Genomic DNA, 20,971 nt, shown 5'->3' with positions numbered 1-20,971 from the left:
TGAAGTGATGCCGTGCTGCTTTTCAATGTACTGGGTTTTTTTCAAATTACAACATGCCGAGCCTTACTGTCATTTGATTGGATGACACTCGTCCACTATATGCACTGCAGGCTTTAAATTAGATGAAATGTTCAGGAACCCCAAAACACATGGGCTGACATGTGATGTCCACTGTAATGGACACAGGGTCCGAAAGGAATGTATAAGGTTTCAGGCAAATCTTGTTTTATTTCAGACGTCAAATGTTAGGGTTACACTGTTAACAATTTTTGTCAATTACACAGCATTTGCTGTAATATGAACTGAATTTTACTGTAGAACAGTTAAGCAATGTTACTGTAGGTGAATGTTAATATTAAGGTATGTTTTACAGTAAAGGCACAATACTGTAAAAAGATAAACAGCAAGAGAAATGGTGCTGTAAATGTAAATACAGCATTATCGATGTAAATGATTTACAGTAAGGTACTGTAGATTCTCCAGAAAATCATTAACAGTGTAGGGTTAGGGACAAACAGAAGCTAACATGTTAAACTATTCGATAAACAGAAACTATTCACTCTCCAGCTCAGATGTGACATTACATGAGTCCTTGACTCTACCATAGTACATCTCTCTGTTGGGGTCCGGTCTGGAGGATTTTCTGTCCGTCTGTGGAGAGCTGGAGCAGGTCAGAACACTAGGAGAGCTTCGACACGTTTGGAGGACGATGACGTGCTCACTGCGTTTGCTCTCAGTGTGGAGCTTTGGGTCTGCAGAAATTTCTGCTTCATCATCATCACAGAAGCCAGCCAAAGGAGCTTTTACTGGTTTGGCAGAACTATAACAGGAAAATAAATGTGAGTTTTATGCATTTTATTTGGTAACACTTTACTTGTAGGTGTGTTCACAGATTTTATGCATGCTTATGACAACTGTCAATAATTGTCATCAGCTCAGTCAAGTCTGGATCAAATGCAAATATGACATTGTTATTAATATGACAAAAAAATGTTTTAAATATGACAAAAAATGTTTTGGCGATTGCTATGATCCTAATAAAAATATTTTAATTAACTAATAGTTCAGTCCAAAAGTTGCTGTGCATAGAAACATACATTTCCATAAACTAAGCAGGCCTATGGGTAGGTAAAAGTTATGTAACCGGGGATTTTGTGTTTTTATGTTTGTGAAAAATACTGAAGACCCCTTCCCCCATCTCAAACCAAATGCTTGTCTGTCTGAGGTGTTAATGGGGCATTGTGCTGTAACCCAAAAAAAAAAAAAAAAAACCCGAAAACAATGAAATGGATTACAGAAAATTGCTACAGAAAATAGCCTATTAATAATAACAACAACAACAATAATAATAATAATAATAATAATAACATTTCTCAGTGATGGGATGCAGCTGGAAGGGCATCCGCTACGTAAAACATATGCTGGATAAGTTGGCGGTTTATTCCGCTGAGGCAACCCTAGATTAATAAAGGGACTAAGCTGAATAGAAAATGGATTAATGAATGATAATAGTAATATAAAAATAAGTTAATAATCTTTACACACAGATGCCGCGCAATTGTTATTATTATTTTAGAGATGATACATTTGAATTGCTGCTGCCCCCTTCCCCCACCTGCCAGAAAAAAAACGTAAAATTACGGATTTTTTTCACAGTGTAGATAGATAGACAGACAGACAGACAGATATTAGAAATAATTAGTTAATTAAAAGGTGGTTGGCGGTGCCTTCGCTGGCTGCGGCTGCACCAACTCAGAACAAGACAAAAATAACGTCAGAGATAAGAGTTAGAATGAGTAATATAAACTGATATATGAACCTGTTGCTACAAGAATCTGCCAGCAAATACTGCTCGTTTGATAAATTCTAAAAAACTTGTTTATCATGTTGGCGAGGCAGTGGCACAGTAGGTAGTGCTGTTGCCTCACAGCAAGAAGGTCGCTGGTTCGACCCTTGGCTCAGCTGGCATTTCTGTGTGGAAACAGTCCAAAGACATGCGGTACAGGTGAATTGGGTAGGCTAAATTGTCTGTAGTGTATGAGTGTGTGTGAATGAGCGTTTATGGATGTTTCCCAGATATGGGTTGTGGCTGGAAGGGCATCAGCTGCATAAAAACGTGCTGGATAAGTTGGTGGTTCATTCCGCTGTGGCGACCCCGGATTAATAAAGGGACTAACCTGACAAGAAAATGAATGAATGTTTATCATGTTAGGATTTTATAGTGTTTGTATAGTGATGCTTTTTTATGTTCTTGTTGGGTCTGTTGCAACGTAATTTCCTTCTGCTTTACTATTTTATTGTGATGTTTTGAATGACAAAAATAAAGGAAACTGAAACAGACAGACAGACAGACAGACAGACAGACAGACAGACAGACAGACAGACAGACAGATAGATAGATAGATAGATAGATAGATAGATAGATAGATAGATAGATAGATAGATAGATAGATAGATAGATAGATGATTAAACCTTTTTCAAAAAAAAAATCTTATCATATAATTTCATCCACTGTCTGCCAGATTAAATTAACCCAGCGCTGAACACAGTTGTGGGGGAGTAAATTTCAACTCCTAAACTAATGATAAACATAAACACACAGAGCTCAGTGTAATGACAGAGAGATTGAGTTAGACATGAGGAATAAATGGATGTTGGTGCAGGAGATCATTTACAGTATCTGTTCACTTCAAAAACAAAAATAACTTTGTACATCTTACAATTCGGTTTTCTGTTTGTTTAAAACATCTCCTGAGATTACTTATTGAGACAGCTTTATGGAGACACTTTATCTGAAGGTCGGACCTAATTAGTCAATTCCAATATTGACAGTAAGAATTATATTGTGTTGCAAACATCTTTAAATACATGCAGTTTGTTTGAATGTCCCATTGATTAAACCAAGGTCAAGCAAGAAAGTCGCTGATTCGAGCTTTGGCTGGTCAGTCGGCATTTCTGTGTGGAGTTTGCATGTTCTCCTCCGGTTGCTCCGATTTCCCTCACAGTCCAAAGACATATGGTATAGGTGAATTGAATAAGCTAAATTGTCCGTAGTGTATGTGTGTGAATGAGTGTGTATGGATGTTTCCCAGTGATGGGTTGCAGCTGGAAGGGCATCCGCTTCGTAAAACATATGCTGAAGAAGTTGGTGGTTCATTCCGCTGTGGCGACCCCAGATTAAAAAAGGGTATAAGCCAAAAAGAAAATGATAGAATGAATGAATTAAAGAAAAATGCTTTCATTATTTATATTAATAACTATTATTGATCATGCACCAATAATAAATGATTATAATAAGCAACAAATTAGCGTATTAGAATAATTACTGAAGGTTCAAATGACACTGAAAATTGTTGCTCAAGTAATGTAGCTTTGAGTAACAAAAATAGAGTTTGAATAAATGTTAAATATTTTAAGTGAAGCTTTTTAATTAATTTCGAGGGGAGCACGCGATATGTTTGATTATGGCTGGTCTCTCATTCGTAATCAGTAATAATCCATTCAGATTGATCGAAGCCTTCTATAAATAGACAGATTTCACCCTGCTGCTGTATCTTTGTTTTGGAAGAATCCCCCCTTCCACCCCATCTCCTCCTTTTTCTTCTTTACTAGGGAGAGCTCTCGAGACCTATTTGATTTCGGACCCCCTTACATGCTAAAAGACCTGGCGGGAGCCGCCAATATTGTGCAAACTTACATTGGCACAATATTGCATTTGTGATCAAATAAATGCAACTTTGGTGTGCAGAAAATACCTGTTTGCAAACTTTTGACCGATCATGACTTCTTATTAATGTGTTTGGGAAATTTCTTGAAGATATGTTCTTTAAAAACAAATATACTGCAATTATATGATTGTGGTAATAATGTTACTCAAACCTTTTTTCATCTGATCTTCCTTCAATCAGGTCCTGTTTTTCAGCCCCACAGAGCTCTTCTTTCTCCTGCAGTATAACAGTCACCTATAAGACATGTAAAACACTATTTCAACTCCAACCTAATAACATACCAATCTACGTCACACATGACATCACACGGGTTCCCGGTTACAAAGAAAGACCGGCTGCAATATTATAGTTTACTTGGGCATCTCTATTTGTAAAAATGAAAAAGTTAGATGCTCTATTAATTTTGATCCTATTATTGAGAAAACTCGTAGAAAATTAAACTTATGGCTGCAGAAAGATTTATCTCTGAGGGGAAGAATTCTTCATACTAAAGAGGCAGGTATCTCTCGACTTTCATAAGCTGCTCAATCTCTCCATGTTGACAAATCCATTTTGAATCAAACTGATAAAATATTATTTAATTTTATTTGGAAAAATGGTATTCATTATATTAAAAAATCAGTAATTATGAATAGCTTTGAGAGTGGGGGTCTTTATAGGGTGGATTTTTGAACATTTAATAACATTATCAAAATTAAATGGGGCAAAAATTTTCTCAAAAATCCAACCTCAATCTGGAATTTTATTCCAAAATACATATTTTCTAAATTTGGAGGGCTTCATTTCTTATTACTCCGTAACTTTAATGTTGAGAAAATACCAGCTAAATTATCTCAATTTCATAAGCAATTTGTTCTTGCCTGGTCACTATTATACAGGCACAACTTTTCTCTCACAAATATTTTATTTGTAACAACCAAAATATTGTAAATAAAAACAAATCTCTTTTCTTTCAACGCTGGTTTGAAGCAAATATTCTACTTGTTAGTAAATTATTTAACTCAAATGGCCATTTATTAAATTATAACGAATTTCTTAATCGATTCACTATTCCCATCCCCCCTAAAGAATTTGCTGTTGTATTTGATGCTATACCATCTGGAGTAATTCCAAGGCATCCCCTATCCTTCTGTTTTTCCTCTTTTAGACCCTTCTACTACAATGATTGGAAAATGTTGTTTCTCTGCAACTTCTTCAAACAAATCAATACGTTTCTTATTTCTAAATGGAACTGTTTCAGTTCCAAATTTAACTTTTTATTGGAATTCTTTTGTTTCAGATATTAATTGGAGAAAAATATGTCTCATCCCAAATAGCTACTTAATTACAAATGAGATAAAAGAAGCTCATTTAGAATTACTCACCGTACATATCCAGTCAATACTCTTTTAGTAAGATATAAAAAGATATTGATACTAATTGTTCATTTTGTGGGCAGCACCCTGAGTCCCTGGTTCACTTATTTTGGAAATGCAATAACTCTAGGTTGCTTTGGAAGGATTTTTCTCTTTGTATAATTGAGAATGTTGATAAAGAATTTTCCTTACTATGGGAAAATGTTTTGTTTGGTTTTGTTAATTATAAAACAGAAGCTTTACATGAAAAGAAAACATATTTTCGTAATCTTCTTATCTTATTTACAAAATTTTATATATATAAATGTAAATTTTCAAACCCAAAACCTTTCTTTTATTTTTTGCTTACTGAAATGCAGAATTACTTTGAAACAGTTTCTAACTCTTACAAAAAAGGCTTTAAAACAACTGAAATTTGTAAATTATATAATCTTTTTCTTTAATGTGTAATGTATTTACCCCTCCTGTCTGTTTTTGTTTTTCTTTTGTTTTTTGTTGTTGTTTCTTTTTCCAAAAATGTGTTCTTTGGCTAAAAGGGAGCTAAATGAAGTGACGACCTAATTAAAAATGCTGGATTCAGCAATTCTCATTTTATGTCAGGTAAGTTCACGCTATGCTGAATCATACACATCACTAGTTTTTGATTGCAGGAATGATTTCAGCAAAAACAGTTAAATATGATGAATTTAAGTGTGGACACTGAATGCTAAGAATGAAACGTGAAAGTGTAAGTTATTAAGGTAAAGTTGATTTTATATTCACACATTCATTCAGCGACAATTTGTCATACGCTCCCTATACTGTGTACCACGGCACTTTAAATATTCAGTCTAAACTAACCTGCAAGTGTGACTTGAAAACAACATTAACACCGTTTATTTGACTCTGAACAATGTTGTACTTTGATAGTTATTCGCTGCTAATATGATTTCGCTATTTAGAGTTTGCAAATAATACTTTTATAAAATTATATTAATAAATAGAAAGTCCGAATGTGCGAAAATAAAACAACTTTACCTCTATGTGTAAGTCCACAAACCCTGCAGTACGGGTGTAGTTCGCTGTCAGAATGCAGTAGATTTGCTTGTTGATGATTACCCAGGACTTGAATAACGTTAACTCTGTCTTCTTGTCTTTGGCTAGGCAGAACCTCTGTTTTTAGCCCTACATAGTGTTGAATCTGGTAATCATGGAACATTATTTATTGCACATGACCACACAGAACAACATTGTTGACATCCAAAGTCTTGCAGGACTTTATCTTCTCTCTTGTAAAATCACTTGGAGCTTAAATGGGATTGTATATTTGGGGCTGGATGCTTGGCCATATCGTCGTATCCAATATTCACTGAGAGGGTGCTATTGTAAATGGACCTGTCAGATGAACGCTGCTCACTTTAACGTTAATTTTGTCGAATCACTGTGCTTGTCACTGGGTGACAAGCTGTTATAATACGCTGAAAGCATTATGTAAAAATATATATAATATGTAATCATTCATTCATTCATTTTCTTTTGGTTTAGTCCCTTTATTAATCAGGAGTCGCCACAGCGGAATGAACCGCCAACTTATCCAGTATATGTTTTATGCAGTGGACACCCATCCAGCTGCAACCTATAAATAGGAAACACCCATACACTCTAATTCACACACATTCACTATGGACAATTTAGCTTATCCAATTCTATAGCGCATGTCTTTGGGCTGTAGGGAAACTGTAGAGCACCCAAAGGAAACCCACACAAACACAGAAAGAACATACAAACTCCACACAGAAATGCCAACTGACCCAGCCGAGGCTTGAACCAGCGACCTTCTTGCTGTGAGGCAATCTTGCAACCCACTGTGCCACCCCTATAATGTCATTCTTTTGCCTGTAAATCAAAGCTGTTCTGCTAAATTATTGGCACCCAATCATTCCGTAAAATTTTTTAAGTTATTTGTGTTTTTAATTGCTTTATAGATTTGTGGATTTTAGTGTGCATTTTACTTTTTAGGATTCTTTAATGAAAAGAAACTTTAACAGAAATTATAAGATTTTTTTTTTACTTTTTTTTTTACTTTTTTTTACTTTACTTTCATTAAGTTTATCTCTTGAACGGCATTTAATGTGTCTTTGATGCATAAGGAAATACATAAGGAAATAAATTTTTAGTAACATATTTAAAGATTTTTTTCCATAAAAAAGATTTAATTTTCCATAAATTATGAAGCAGCCCAATATACATCGTTTTTTGAGTGGCATATCATCATATTAGAGTGATTTATGACGTGTGAATGCAGTAATTATGCTAAAAAATCATTTTTAAATTACAGGAATAAATTACAATTTAAGGTATATTGACTGAATAAGATACATTGAATAAACTTTGATGGTCCATTTTGCACATTTCGTTGACTATAAGTTACATTGCATACATGCCAACTAATTCTCATTTTAGAGTATAAGTAGACTGTTTGCTTAATGTCTGCTGACACTGCTCCACCAGCAGACATTCAACTGACTTTGCAACTACAGTACTGTACATGTCAACTCCGACTAACCTTAACCCCAACCTTACAGTCTACTAAAACTCTAATGAGAATCAGTTGCCATAGAGTTTCAATGTCACTTACAATCAACAAAATATGTTAAAGGGACTATCAAAATAAAGTGATACCCACAATTGTATATTTTTTACTGTATTTTTGTTCAAACAAATGCAGCCATGGTGAGCATTGAAAAGATTTTTTTAAACCATGCTGATCCCTGAAGTTTGATAGGTAATATAAATGCTACAAATATAATAATAAAATCAATCTATAACCAAACAGTATAACACTCTTACCCTGGGATAACACTGGCACACAGTCCATACAGTCCCTATGCCCATCATTATCACGCCCATAGCGCAGAACGTGACGAACACATGAGGCTCCTCCACAGAAATCATGAACATACCCAACGCCACGAACGCCATTCCCAAAACAATGAGCCCATAGCGATACGGCTTGTTCTCTGCCATTGAGGAAACCTAGAAGTCCAGCAGGGCTTAAGTTAAAGTGCTTTATGTGTCCTTGTGGAGGTGAGAGGGCAGGAGTGACTCATGGGACGCAGGACCAGTAGAGAAGCTAGATCTGGATCATTGAACCTGTAAAGGGCCTCAGTCTGGTGACCTTCCCTCAGGTAAAGTTCCATTTGATTGAGCAGTCCGACTACACCCCTTTCAAGTATGCTGAACTTAAAGCACTCCTTTTTTATTTGCATTTTTTCAAATAAGTTTTTTTTTTTGCAGTTTGTTTTCGCGAGTCCACCAGAGGGTGCTGTTTCCGCTTTTTTGAGATCTTGAATTTCTCTCTCTAGTGCCATTCGCGCCTGTTGTTCTCGTGTAAATCCACCAGAGGCCGCTGTTGACTGACTGAATGACTAGCTGCGTCCCAAATCGCATACTTATGCACTATTCTACGCCATTTTGTAGAGTAAATAGTGTAAGTAGTGCGTTCACACTGAAAACTCTAAAAATAATAAGTGCACTTTAGTTACCCAGATGATGCACTCATTCAGCCGGTAGAATGAAGTGTGGAATGATGGACACTTCTCAACAGTCGCAGCTTTTCTCACGTAGCGGAAGGGGTGGAGCTATCGGGCGCACATGTTGGATAACTTTTTTTGTTTTGGATGGTAAAAGCAAAATTCTTCTATGAGAGTGATTTTAGCGCCTCGCCGCCTCCCTATGGTAAATGTGGTTATACTCATGGCAGATACTTGATACTTGAGTACTTGAGTAATATGTTAATAGGTCATTTATTCCACTAATTTGGCAACCGTGAAATGTCATCAGGGAAACGGTTTGAATTTCCGGAAAAAACCTTAGTGTGCCATTTGGGTTGACACTACATACATATACTATATGCTGTTGAGTGTGTAAGTGTATAAGTACATAGTGCATAGTGTATAGTGTGCCATTTGAGGCGCAGCTAACAGACTGGCTGACCAATCACTAACCCACCCTCCTCCTTCCCTAAACGCAACCAATAGTATTTTAAAAAGCACACCAATAGTATTTTAAAAAGCACAATAGTATTTTGACCCGCCTACCCACTGCCCTAAACTGACATTTATAAAAACCATTCCAGAGAAAGAAAAGCCCTCACCTGTTCTTTTTTTTACCACATTTTGTCACATTCTCACCCTGTTATTCACTTGTTTATTTTATTTTTCAGATTCAGTTTGTGTCTTGCCTGCTTTCTGGACTCGAACTCTGTCGTTGTGGTCTTCTCCTGTCTGTCTCAAGTCCACCGTCATACATGGCACGCTAACTGGACAAACTGATAACAGTGGGAAGGCGTATGGAGGTAAGCGGTCGGCTGGTAAGCGAGAAAAGGAACGGCGTCATAACGCCCCATTGCGTTCATTTTAAAAATTGAATGTAGCCATACATACTTCTGGCATACATAATTCTACATAATAATACATAATCTACATAATTCACAATCTCCAGAAATGTATATAGGGCTACGTTTTTAGAATGAGCCTATGTTGCTTAAAAAAAAAAAGATTAAACATTCAACAAAAATTACAATTTTTTAAATTCTTTCAGCCGATCTTCAGGACTGGAGGGAGTTTTTTTAGCTTAGCTTAGCATAAATTATTGAATTCGATTAGACCAGTAGCGTCTCACTCAACATGTCCAGAAAGAGTTTTGATAATTTTAGTATATAAAACTTCACTATTTTGTACTTGCATGTGTACTAAGACCAATTGAACAATGAAAAGTGGCTATTTTGTTGATTGATGTGGCAAGGAACTATACTCTCATTCTGACATAGGGTAATTCTTCAGCTACGGGCACTTTTTTGTCCTTTGATCATATATATATATATATATATATATATATATATATATATATATATATATATATATAAATATATATATAAATATATATATATATATATAAATATATATATATATATATATATATATATATATATATATATATATATATATATATATATATATATATATATATATATATATATATATATATATTTCCAAATTCCTTTTTCTTTGTCAAACTAACAATAAAACCTATTTTAAAAAGTTTACTAGCTTTCTATTATATATTTGTCATAATATTCAACCTTCTCTTAGGGATCAAAATCACTGTTTTCACCTTGTCGCACACCCAGAGTTTTAAACTTCAACAATGAAAATAACATTTTAAAATATTATTTATCTGGTATCTATTAATGTATCTTAATGAAGCATGAGTGAAATCATTTAAAACATTTATAGTTGTTAATGTGAGACTATTATCAATATAATTTTTTTATGCTAAATATAGCTGTCGCACAGTATCAGTGTCATTTCCACCACAACATTGTAATGTCGCTTTAAAAAGTTTATGTGAAAGACTATTTAGGTCAGGGGTGGCCAATCCTGTTCCTGGAGATCTACCTTCCTGCAGATTTCAGTTGCAACCCATAATCAACACGCCTGCCTGTAATGATCACGTGGTGTTTAGGTCCTAATTAATTGGTTAAGGTGTGTTTGAAATGGGTAGCAACTGAAATATGAAGGAAGGTAGCTCTACAGGAACAAGATTGGCCACCCCTGATTTAGGTGGTTTCTATGAAAATGAATAGTGCCATCTGAGCGCATGTTCAAGATGGAGGGAATTTAAATTTTTATTTACAACAGTTGAAGAAAAAGGTAAATATTGCTTGATAAGGAAATATATTTATTCTAAGTCATTTCCAAACTTGTTGTACCTTCAAAGATGTTTTTAAAAACCAAACAAAACGAAGGTAAATAAGAGTGCTTTGTATACATGAAAGGCTAGTATCAACTCAAAGCTAATCGGTGAAGCTATCTCTAACTTTTTAACAATAACCTGTTGAAATGTCATTCCACCACTGTCATTTCCATCCCCACACACATTAAAAGTGTATTTACAATGTATAAGTTCATGCTCTATTTAATAAAAAAAATTCAGTTTATTCATTTTTCTAATAAGCTCTAAATCAAATTAATTTAAAATTTTAGAGTGTGACAGGTGTACAATCCAGCATACAACTAAGTTATTTCACTGACAAATGTATAATTATTATATATATTGTGGAAAGATTGGTTAAACTAGATACAAAATTGATCTTAGACAATGTTTGACTGCCATCGTTTATTTCCTTTTGAAATAAAAGCTGTATATTGAGATGTGGTGGAATTGACATTTGTTCAGTTCACGATGGAAATTTCTTTTTCACTTTTTATCTAAGTTTGTCCTCTTACAGATCTTAAAACTAGACAAATAGTTTAAACTTATGAGGCTATGTTACGTTAATTTGGAACAAGTTCAACTTCACAAGGCTAAAAGTGCCCCTTGTTGAAGAATCCATAATAATTAATTATGGAACTTTAATGCCGTACCTTGGCTGCCACAGGCGCAAAAATAATTCACAGATTCAAACTGGTGGTGCAAGTGTAGGTTTTGGTGCTGTGTAATATCAAATATTCTGCTAGAGATATGATACGGCAGTAAAGTTCCTTGATTATTATAGTATAGCTCCTAGCCATATCAACCTAGAAAGTAGCAACTTTTAATATTCTGTCAAAGTGTACACAATGTAATTACAGAAGAGTTAAGATTTAAATAGTAAAAATAATCAAAACTCTTTGGTCATTTTAAAGAGATATGCTAATCGTCTAATCTGATTCAATGATCTATGCTAGGCTAAGCTAAAGCTTTCCGCCAGACCCAGGATCAGTTGAATGGATTAAAAAATGGTAAAACTAAACTGTTAAAAACATTACTATTCAGTTTCTCTCATAGACTGATCATTGCACTTCATTAGACCCATATGTACATTATTTATCAATTTAAATAATTCATCTAAATATTACAGTTTTTCTCAGTGGATTTGGTGCATTTCTCACAACACTATTTACATTTGCACTACAGTTAATGCATTTCTCAAAACAATTAGTCACTTGTGCACATCATAGTAGCAGTTTTGTAATATCGTCCAACAAATAGCAAATGTTTTTGGACATGCATTAATTCCTTTCATACAACTCTCTGCTAATTTATTACAGTTTTTCACATTTGCTTTGACTCATTTCTTGAAACAGCTCATATATTTCCTAAAACAGTTCACTCTTGTGTCAAAACTAAATTTCCTTCTCATTTAAACAGTCAGTGCCCCCAAAATCCTTTGTCCCTTTGGCATTGCTTAAGCATTGCAAGTCAGAATGTTTAGTTGTTTTGTCAGTATCGCAGAGGACCATTGAAATATCCCTCATGTCCACCTTTCTCTCCACACCACCACCATTGAGCAACATCCACTTGGATGATGCGACGGCAGCCACAAGTCAAAGGCGCCAGTGTGTTCAGCACACACCAGCTATTGGTGAAGAGAAGTGATAGAACCAATTTGGTGGATGGGGATGTTTGGGAGGCCATTACTGTAAGGGGCCAATTGAGGGATTTTGGCCTGGACAGCGGGGTTACACCTTTGCTCTATACAAGAGGGGTTTTTAATGACCACGGAGAGTCAGGAGCTCGGTTTAACGTCTCATACGAAAGACGGCTGTGAATTGCATTATGGGAGTTTTATATCTGCTCTGGTGACTTTTGATGTTAAAAATTCAACTCTACAGTTTAACAAAGCAACTTTTAATGCCATTTTTTGTTGTTTAAGACAAGATTTAGTTTAAGAAATAATATAGAGAGAATTAAGTCTGTAATAATTTCTTAAAGTTAAATGCCAGTAAAACCGAAGCCCTCTTGGTTGGCTCAAAATCTGTTTTATCCAAAGCTCAATCTTTTACCCTGTTTGTTGATAACTCCCCAGTCAATTTCTCAACCCAAGTGAAAAGTCTTGGGGTTATACTGGATGGCATGCTCTCATTTAGTTCTCAAATTAGTAATATCTCACGTTCTGCCTTTTTTCATTTGCGTAACATTGCAAGACTTCGCCCTTCACTATCTCAACAAAGTACTGAAGTGCTTGTTCATGCTTTGGTTACATCACGGATTGATTACTGTAACTCGCTTCTCTCTGGTATTCCTGATTCAACAAATTCATCAACTACAGTTGATTCAGAATTCAGCGGCTAGGATAGTTACCTGCTCGCGTACTTCTGATCACATAACTCCAATTCTCTTTCACCTGCACTGGCTTCCTGTTCACTATCGTATACAATACAAAATCCTCCTCTTAACATACAAAGCTCTTCATAACCTGGCCCCTCACTATCTTTCTGATCTTCTTCAATTGTACACTCCTTCACGCTCACTGAGATCATCTTCTGCTGAACTGTTATCTGTCCCACACTTTAGGATGAAGTCATTTGGAGGCAGGGCTTTTAGTTGTACAGCACCAAAGTTATGGAATTCCCTGCCTTTGCACATTCGCCAGATGGACTCTATTTCCAATTTTAAATCTCAGATAAAGACGTTTTTGTTTAGGATAGCTTTTAATGATTTGCTGGTTTAAATATGCTGATTGTCATTTTTACTGCTTGCATTTTTATGATGTGCTTGTAATCTGCTGTAAGGTGTCCTTGAGTGCTTTGAAAGGCGCCTAAAAATAAAAGGTATTATTATTATTATTATTAAAACAACAGAAAAAGTAATTTACAACACAAAAACAGACAAGCTTTGGAGTAAAGATCAAAATCCCACAATGCAAGCCAAACAAATAAATAAAATGAAAAAACATGAACCACCAAATACAGAAAACTAATATTTTTTTAAAGACATCCCAAATTCAAGTCCCAAGTTTGTGAACCTTTCCTGACCCTACACCCCTCCCCCCTTTATCTCCAATTTCACTCGCTGTCTAAATAAGGTCATATCTTTTTTTTTCTTTTTTTTTAAGTTTAACAAACCCTACAGTTTTTTTTTTTAGTGGATTAACATAAATTATTGGTTCATAATAAGACTTAAAATGTGCACTTGCAAAATAGACAATATAAATTCTAATTTTAAACAGATTTTACATTAATGAAATCCAAATGTTTTTGTTTTAAACCAAAATAAATTAGGGTATCACTTTATTTTGATGGTCCATTTCAGTATCAGTAGACTGTCTGATTAATATCTGCTGATACTGCTCCTTCAACAGACATTTAACTGACTATAATAACTTTGCAAGTACATCTCAATACACTAAACTTAACCCCAACTGAACAGTCTACCTATAATCTAATAAGAATTAGTTGGCATGTAGATGCAATGCAACTCAAATTCAACAAGCGGACCATCAATATAAAGTGTGACCAACTGTGATCGCTAAAAAAGATCAACAACTAACACATTGTTTTCATTTTTATCATATGATGTATTTAAACACGCAGGTGATATGTAATACACTTCAAAAAGATGTGTTACTGACAAAACATCACAGGAAACAGACATATGCAGCATTATGTGATACTGTATAGTAATAATGAAACACAAATCAAATATATATAGATTACGGTAGGCCTGTTAAAGTGACAGTGAATATAACATTCAGGAGAGTTAGCTTCAGTTCTGCATCATACAGCATAATGTAGGCCTACTATTGACGTACAAATAACAGATAGATTAGGAAATGTCTAAATCTTTCTCAAAAACATCTTCTGGTCATTAAGAAAAATCAAGGCACAATTGAAGGTTTGGTTCAGCATATTAATAAGGTGATACTTAACTTAGTATTTTAATCTTAAAGGAACAGTTCACAGTTGTTTTAACTATGGATGTCCAGATCCGATCACATGATTGTAAATAGGGCCCGATCATGCAGTTTCAGATTCGATCGGAATCTGACTTTACCTCCCGATCAGGACTCTTTCCTGATAATTCTCATTATTTTTTAACACATCTAGTTATGCGGTGGCACTGAGTTACACCTCTTTCTTGACATAGAAACAGCAACGCGTGCGGCATGACGTCACATTGTTGTAGAGACGCTATTGGTTACATGCTGGCAAAGCAGAACATGGAAGCAGCTTGAAGCGGAAAGCGCGAGTTTGTCTGCGGTCTGGAGGTATTATAAAGTTGATGACGACAACACTGCCATAGCAAACTGTGAGATATGTAAACTTGGGATTACCTGCCGGGTAAGAGTGTCACGATCCTCCAAATCCTCGATTCGATTACATTTTCGATTCTAAAGGCACGATTTGATTATGAATAATTAATTAATGACCAATTAACCAATTAATAGACCTGCATGGTCTTTGTTTTACCCATAAATAAATCATACAGTAAATGAATAAAGGCAAGATACACACGTAATTACCACCTGTCAATCACTTTTTCTGCGGGACTCGTGAATAGGCAGTGATCTGTGTCGTTATAATGGCGTCGGTAAAAAAGACGCACAACCAACAGGAACCAGCCAACAGTATCTGAGGTGTTCGCTAAAATGACTAAGTACAAGTGAGTGAAAGATTGAAGCAGTCCTCTGACTGCCTGGACCTGCTGTCTCGAGCGCAAGGCTGTATGTGCATCTGTCTGTTTGGTCACGTGATGTGCATTTTCAGCGGTAGAGAGGAAGGAGGGCTGCTCAGAAATGCCACACGCCACTGTGGATGTCAAATCATTGTCGTTCTAAAATGCCATTTAAAAACAAAGACAGTGTAAACAGGGTCTGAGTGTGTACTTTTCGCGAGCGGATTTGCAACGGCGGCGGGCGGAGGATCGCGATGCCGGTGTTGTCTATCGGACAATACGAACATACGATACGTAATACGAACATAGCAGAGCTTGCAAAACTGTGTTTTTTTGTCGACAACACGAACGTTGTCAACATAACTCACTGGAAATCCAAAATGCTTAAACACCGGCGACTTCATTGAAAGAGGAGAGGGTTTAAGTTCTCTCGACGGGTCTCCTGCTTCTGCAGTTTAACAAGCACTTCAACAAGCCTGTTTTTTCCCGCTTGGCAAGCCAAGCTGACAAGGGGGCATGGCAGCATCAACGATTCTATTTTTTGATTCGATAATCGAAATTGAGCATAAATTTCGATCGATTTCGATTAAAAATCAAAATCGTGACACCCCTACTGCCGGGTATTTTTATATTTTATATTTATTCATATATTTATTACTTGATTGTTCAAGCTACCTTACAGAAGTGCTGTTTGTTAACAGAGTTGTTGAATGTTAAAATAAGGTGAATTAAATAAAAAGTAAGGAACATCCTGTCTCTGTTTCTTCGCTCTTCTTTATTGTTTTTTTTAATGTATAATTAAAGTATCAGATCTGGTTTCAGTATCGTTAGATATTCAAAATAAAATCACTCAGACTTGAGGGCAAAAAAGTCTGATTGGGACGTCCCTATTTAGATAATTTATTCTTTAATATATTTCAAGCCTGAATTTATTTCTTCTGTTGAAGACAAACGAAGATAAAGAATGTTGGTAAACAAACAGTTCATGGTCCCCACTTATTTCCATAGTAAGAAAACAAAAACAATAGGATTACTGACATTTATCAAAGTATCTTCTTTTTCTGTTCAACAAAACGAAATGTAAAACAAAATAAATGCAAAAAGGGTTGAAACAGTGGAGGGGCAGCAAATGATAAAACAATGTACATAATAGAGTAAACTGTCTCTTTAGTGTGCTCTTTGGGTAGATTTTTTTAGTTTTTTAAGTAAAGTCAGTAATAGACACTACCATTAAGAGTTTTGGATGAATTTTGAATTTGCTTAATTATTATATAGATTTAGTTTTTATTGATATGTATTATTATTATTATTATTAATATGTAAACGAATTGGCAATGCAGTGGCACAGTGGGTAGCACAATCGCCTCACAGCAAGGAGGTCACTGGTTCGAGCCTTGGCTGAGTCAGTTAGCATTTCTGTGTGGAGTTTGCATGTTCTTCCTCTGTTAGCATGGGTTTCCTCCAGGTGCTCTGGTTTCCCCCACAAGTCTAAAGACGTTGTATAGGTGAATTGCGAAGGCTAAATTGTCCGTAGTGTATGTGTGTGAATGAGTGTGTGTGGATGTTTCCTAGTTATGGGTTGCGGCTGGAACGGCATCCGCTGCGTAAAACATGTGCTGGATAAGTTAACGGTTCATTCCGCTGTGGCAACCCCGGGTTAATAAAGGAACTAAGCCGAAAAGATAAGATCCTTTTTTCATGTTTTCATTTGTTGTCATCATTCATAACGATAAGAAATATTCCTTGAGGTCAAATTGGGTAAAACTATAATAATATTTCAAAAATTTCCTGCTGTTACTGTATTTCAATCAAATAAATGCAGTATTGGTGTAACTATCAACAACATCAAAGGCCAAAAACTGGAATGGTAGTGTATGTGTAATTAAATACTTCGGATATTCTAAACTTAATTTTGTCGCAAAGATATTTGTAATCCCTTTGAGTTAATCTGACCTAATCAAAACCCAATAAGTAAAATTTCACAAACTAATTTCGAGAGGAGCACGTGATAGAATTGACTACAGCTGATCACTATCACTAACCACTAACTAGCCAGTCGGATCATTCTAAATTTAATATAAATATCCAGTCTATACTTCATTCTTCATCTTCGTTTTGGAAAACCAACCATCCATACTTTCTCCCTCCTCCTCAATTCTAAGTTGGGGTGACACGGTGACTCAGTGGCTAGCACTGTTGCCCCACAGCTAGTGGATCGTTGGTTCAAATGCTAGCTGAGCCAGTCGACACTCTCTGTGTGGAGTTTGCATGTTCTCCCCGTGTTCGCATGGGTTTTCCCTGGGTACTTCGGTTTCCTCCCACGCTCAAAAAACATGCAACAAAAGTTAAAGTCACAAGCACCTACTACGTACTAAGTGGTGCAGTTAGCAGTCTACTCTTGGGAAGTTATCGAGAACTACCTAATCTTGTATCCCTCCTAATGCTTATTAACCAGGCAGGAGCCTTGGGCTCATCTATCTCCAAGCTCAGGGTTCTCTCCCAGGACAGCATGCAAAACCTGCTAAAATAGTCTAAATTATCTAAGTGTAAACTCTTAAAAGAAATATTATTTACAGTTCCCCAATAATCAATGCTTAAATTGTGAATCCTAAGGTCCCGGATTAGAACGGGATATCTAATCCGGCATGCTACCCAAGAATGTAGAGGTGTCGCGCATGAAAGTGGATAGCGGGGGGCTGGGGGACAGCGGGGCGTTGGATAGCCGAGGGATGTCACGAGCCAGGGCGGGGGTTGATTGTCTCGGACGAAAGTGAAGAGAGTTGGGGAGTCGAGGAACAAAGTGAAAGTGAACAGCTGACAGGGTAGGAGGGCAAGTGAGGAGGTGGATGTGGATCAGTAAAATGAGGTGCTGCTGGATCTGGCGTGTTCCAGCACAAATTAAGCCCTGTCCATAATGTGTCACTACAGGTGAAAGTGGGAATGCAGATTTCATTGACTGTAATCCCTACCAGTAACAATTTCTGACATCTTTTTAAACGAGATGCTAATGGTCTAATCTATTTCAATGATCTATGCTAAGCTAAGCTAAAAGTGCTCCAGCCAAACTTGGTTTGGCTGAATGGATTCAAACATGGTAAAACTACAAAGTAGAGAAAAAACAAAACATCCTTCAATGTTAGGCTCTTTTTTGAACACTGAAATGGTCTTTTCAGGTCTTTTACAATAAATGATCATCATTTGTTTCTGAGGTTACATATTATTTTCCCCTGTCTCTCTTTTGTTTGCCTTATATAATTACTTCATGCTCAAAAAGATTGTTTTCTTTGACATTTAGTGTGATTCTAAGTCTTTGGTTATCAGCTTCAGAACATTCAGAACAAAATTATCCACATTAGAACTTTCAATACAAGCGCATGCCTAAAAACAAAAAAATAGGACAATCTGGAGTTTTCAACATTTAACAATTATCGCATACATGTAGAAGTGAATCTGGACTAATAATATCCATAGCATTAGTACAAAATTAAGAAACTGTATTTTCTTGTCAATTAAGGCACTTCATTTTAGATGAAAGAATCTGCTAAATGATTCAGTGTCGATTTAGATAGAAACAGAGCTGCACAATATATGATAAATATATTCAGTTATAAGTTGATTTGTTTTTCATTCATTTGTCAGTGTTGCTTTTTCATTTGTTTCCTTTTAAATTACATTTTTAGTTTATAGCTAACAATTACCTCAATTGCTTGTTAGCTTTTTCTGTATTTGGCTTAACTCTTTTGAGTTCTCAATGGCTATAACCACAACAACAGCAGAAACATCTGATAAGAGGGTCTGGCTGAGCCTCGTAACAGAAATGTTTTGTTTGTTGCTGGTATTTGGGTTAAGTTACTTGAAGACCGACAAGTAAACATCACTGCTGAGGAACTTCACTCTTCAGTGTCTTCAATAAAGTCTTCTCTATGTAAGAACTTTGGTCAGCTTATTTATTTTATGTATTAGAGTCATCTAATACATTGGGAGTCACCCAAGAACAGTTAAGCCAAATACAAAACCATCTAACAATAGATACAGTATATAAAAAGATCAAACCTATTAAATACTCAGTTTCTTAAATAGTGAGCTACATCTTTTCAAGCATAAAAATTGTTAAGTTACTTGGTTTACTTTTACTTTTTTGCCTCAGCAAATAGAAAAATGTATTTTATAACAGACATTGCAAGTGTTTTGGATGTTTAAACATACTAGCATTTATTTTCACGCACTAGTACTTCAACCTTTTAGATGCTAGTATATCTTATTAGGTAGTAGTAATTTAATCTGCTTGTTAAGCGTGACGCCACATGAAGTGTCTTCCGGGTACAATTGCTATACCAAACTGTATGGGAAGACTCAACAAATGATAATAATACACATTTAAAAAGTGATGTAATACTTTCAAACATCCTGATTGCAATATAGTTGAAGTCAGAATTATTCATCCCCCTGTTTAAATTTTTCCCCAATTTCTGTTTAACAGTGAGCAGATTATCTCAACACATTTCTAATCATGATAGTTTTAATAACTCATCTCTAATAACTGATTTATTTTATCTTTGCCATGATGACAGTAACTAATATTTGACTAGATATTTTTCAAGACACTTCTATACAGCTTAAAGTGACATTTAAAGGCTCAACTGGGTTAATTAGGTTAACTAAGCAGGTTAGAGAAATTAGGCAAGTTATAGTATAACGATGGTTTGTTCTGTAGACAATCAGAAAAAAAAATGCTTAGAGGCTAATAATTTTGTCCCTAAAATGGTGTTTAAAAATTTGAAAACTGCCTTTATTCTAGCCAAAATAAAACAAATAATATACTTTTTCCAGAAGAAAAAATATTATCAGACATGCTGTGAAAATTTTCCTTTCTCTGTTTAACATCATTTGGGAAATATTTAAAAAAGAAAAACAATCAAAGGGGGGCTAATAATTCTGTCTTTAACTGTATTAACTGAGAATTTATTCTGTATGTCTATGCCTAATATCAAATGGCTAGAAAGTGAGTATTTTTTTTTTCATAAATTGTTAAAATATTGAGGTCTGTAATGCATTAAGTCCAGAGACTGTTGTGTACACCATGACTTTATATAAACTTAACTTTAATGTGTGATATGACAAAAACTTTACTTAATTCAAATGAGTAGCAAGCGGATAGCTACGAGTGTATTTATTCAGATACGTGTACCATTTTAAAAGATATTAGTATTTATTCATTAGATGCTATTTCTTATTTGTATGGACTGGTATGTATTAAATGCTGGTGCCCGTAAAAAATGATGCAGTTAAAAACTAGTATCTTACTTTGAAAAAAAAAAAAACATAACTAACTTTTCTAATAAGTCTATGATTATACGCTTATTTATTTAATAGGTCTGGTTGTTTAATAAGTTCTAATATTTAATAAATAAGAACTGGTATCAAATGAATAAATGCTAGACAGTAATAAATCAAATCTAGTATCAGTT

At 35.2% G+C, this 20,971-nt stretch overlaps 3 protein-coding genes across 3 annotated transcripts in view; 1 reads left to right on the top strand and 2 right to left on the bottom strand.

Annotated features, from left to right (window-relative positions):
* dsg2.2 (desmoglein 2, tandem duplicate 2) overlaps positions 1-20,971 on the bottom strand; it is a 713,230-nt gene that overhangs the window by 125,571 nt on the left and 566,688 nt on the right. The window lies entirely within an intron of this gene.
* Positions 1-20,971, top strand: part of usp24 (ubiquitin specific peptidase 24) — a 746,345-nt gene that overhangs the window by 331,225 nt on the left and 394,149 nt on the right. The gene's annotated exons all lie outside the window — the stretch shown is intronic.
* Positions 211-8,109, bottom strand: bsnd (barttin CLCNK type accessory subunit beta). The gene is made up of 3 exons (NM_001305623.1): positions 7,914-8,109; positions 3,881-3,963; positions 211-820 (listed from the first exon to the last, which is right to left on the bottom strand). Exons 1-3 carry the CDS (start codon positions 8,088-8,090, stop codon positions 553-555), a joined length of 528 nt encoding a protein of 175 aa, NP_001292552.1. The 5' UTR covers positions 8,091-8,109; the 3' UTR covers positions 211-552.

The sequence above is a fragment of the Danio rerio genome, chromosome 20 (genome assembly GCF_049306965.1).
Source record: "Danio rerio strain Tuebingen ecotype United States chromosome 20, GRCz12tu, whole genome shotgun sequence".
Taxonomy (NCBI): domain Eukaryota; kingdom Metazoa; phylum Chordata; class Actinopteri; order Cypriniformes; family Danionidae; genus Danio; species Danio rerio.
Note: the sequence above shows the minus strand (reverse complement) of the source record. Positions and strands in the feature narration are given on the sequence as shown.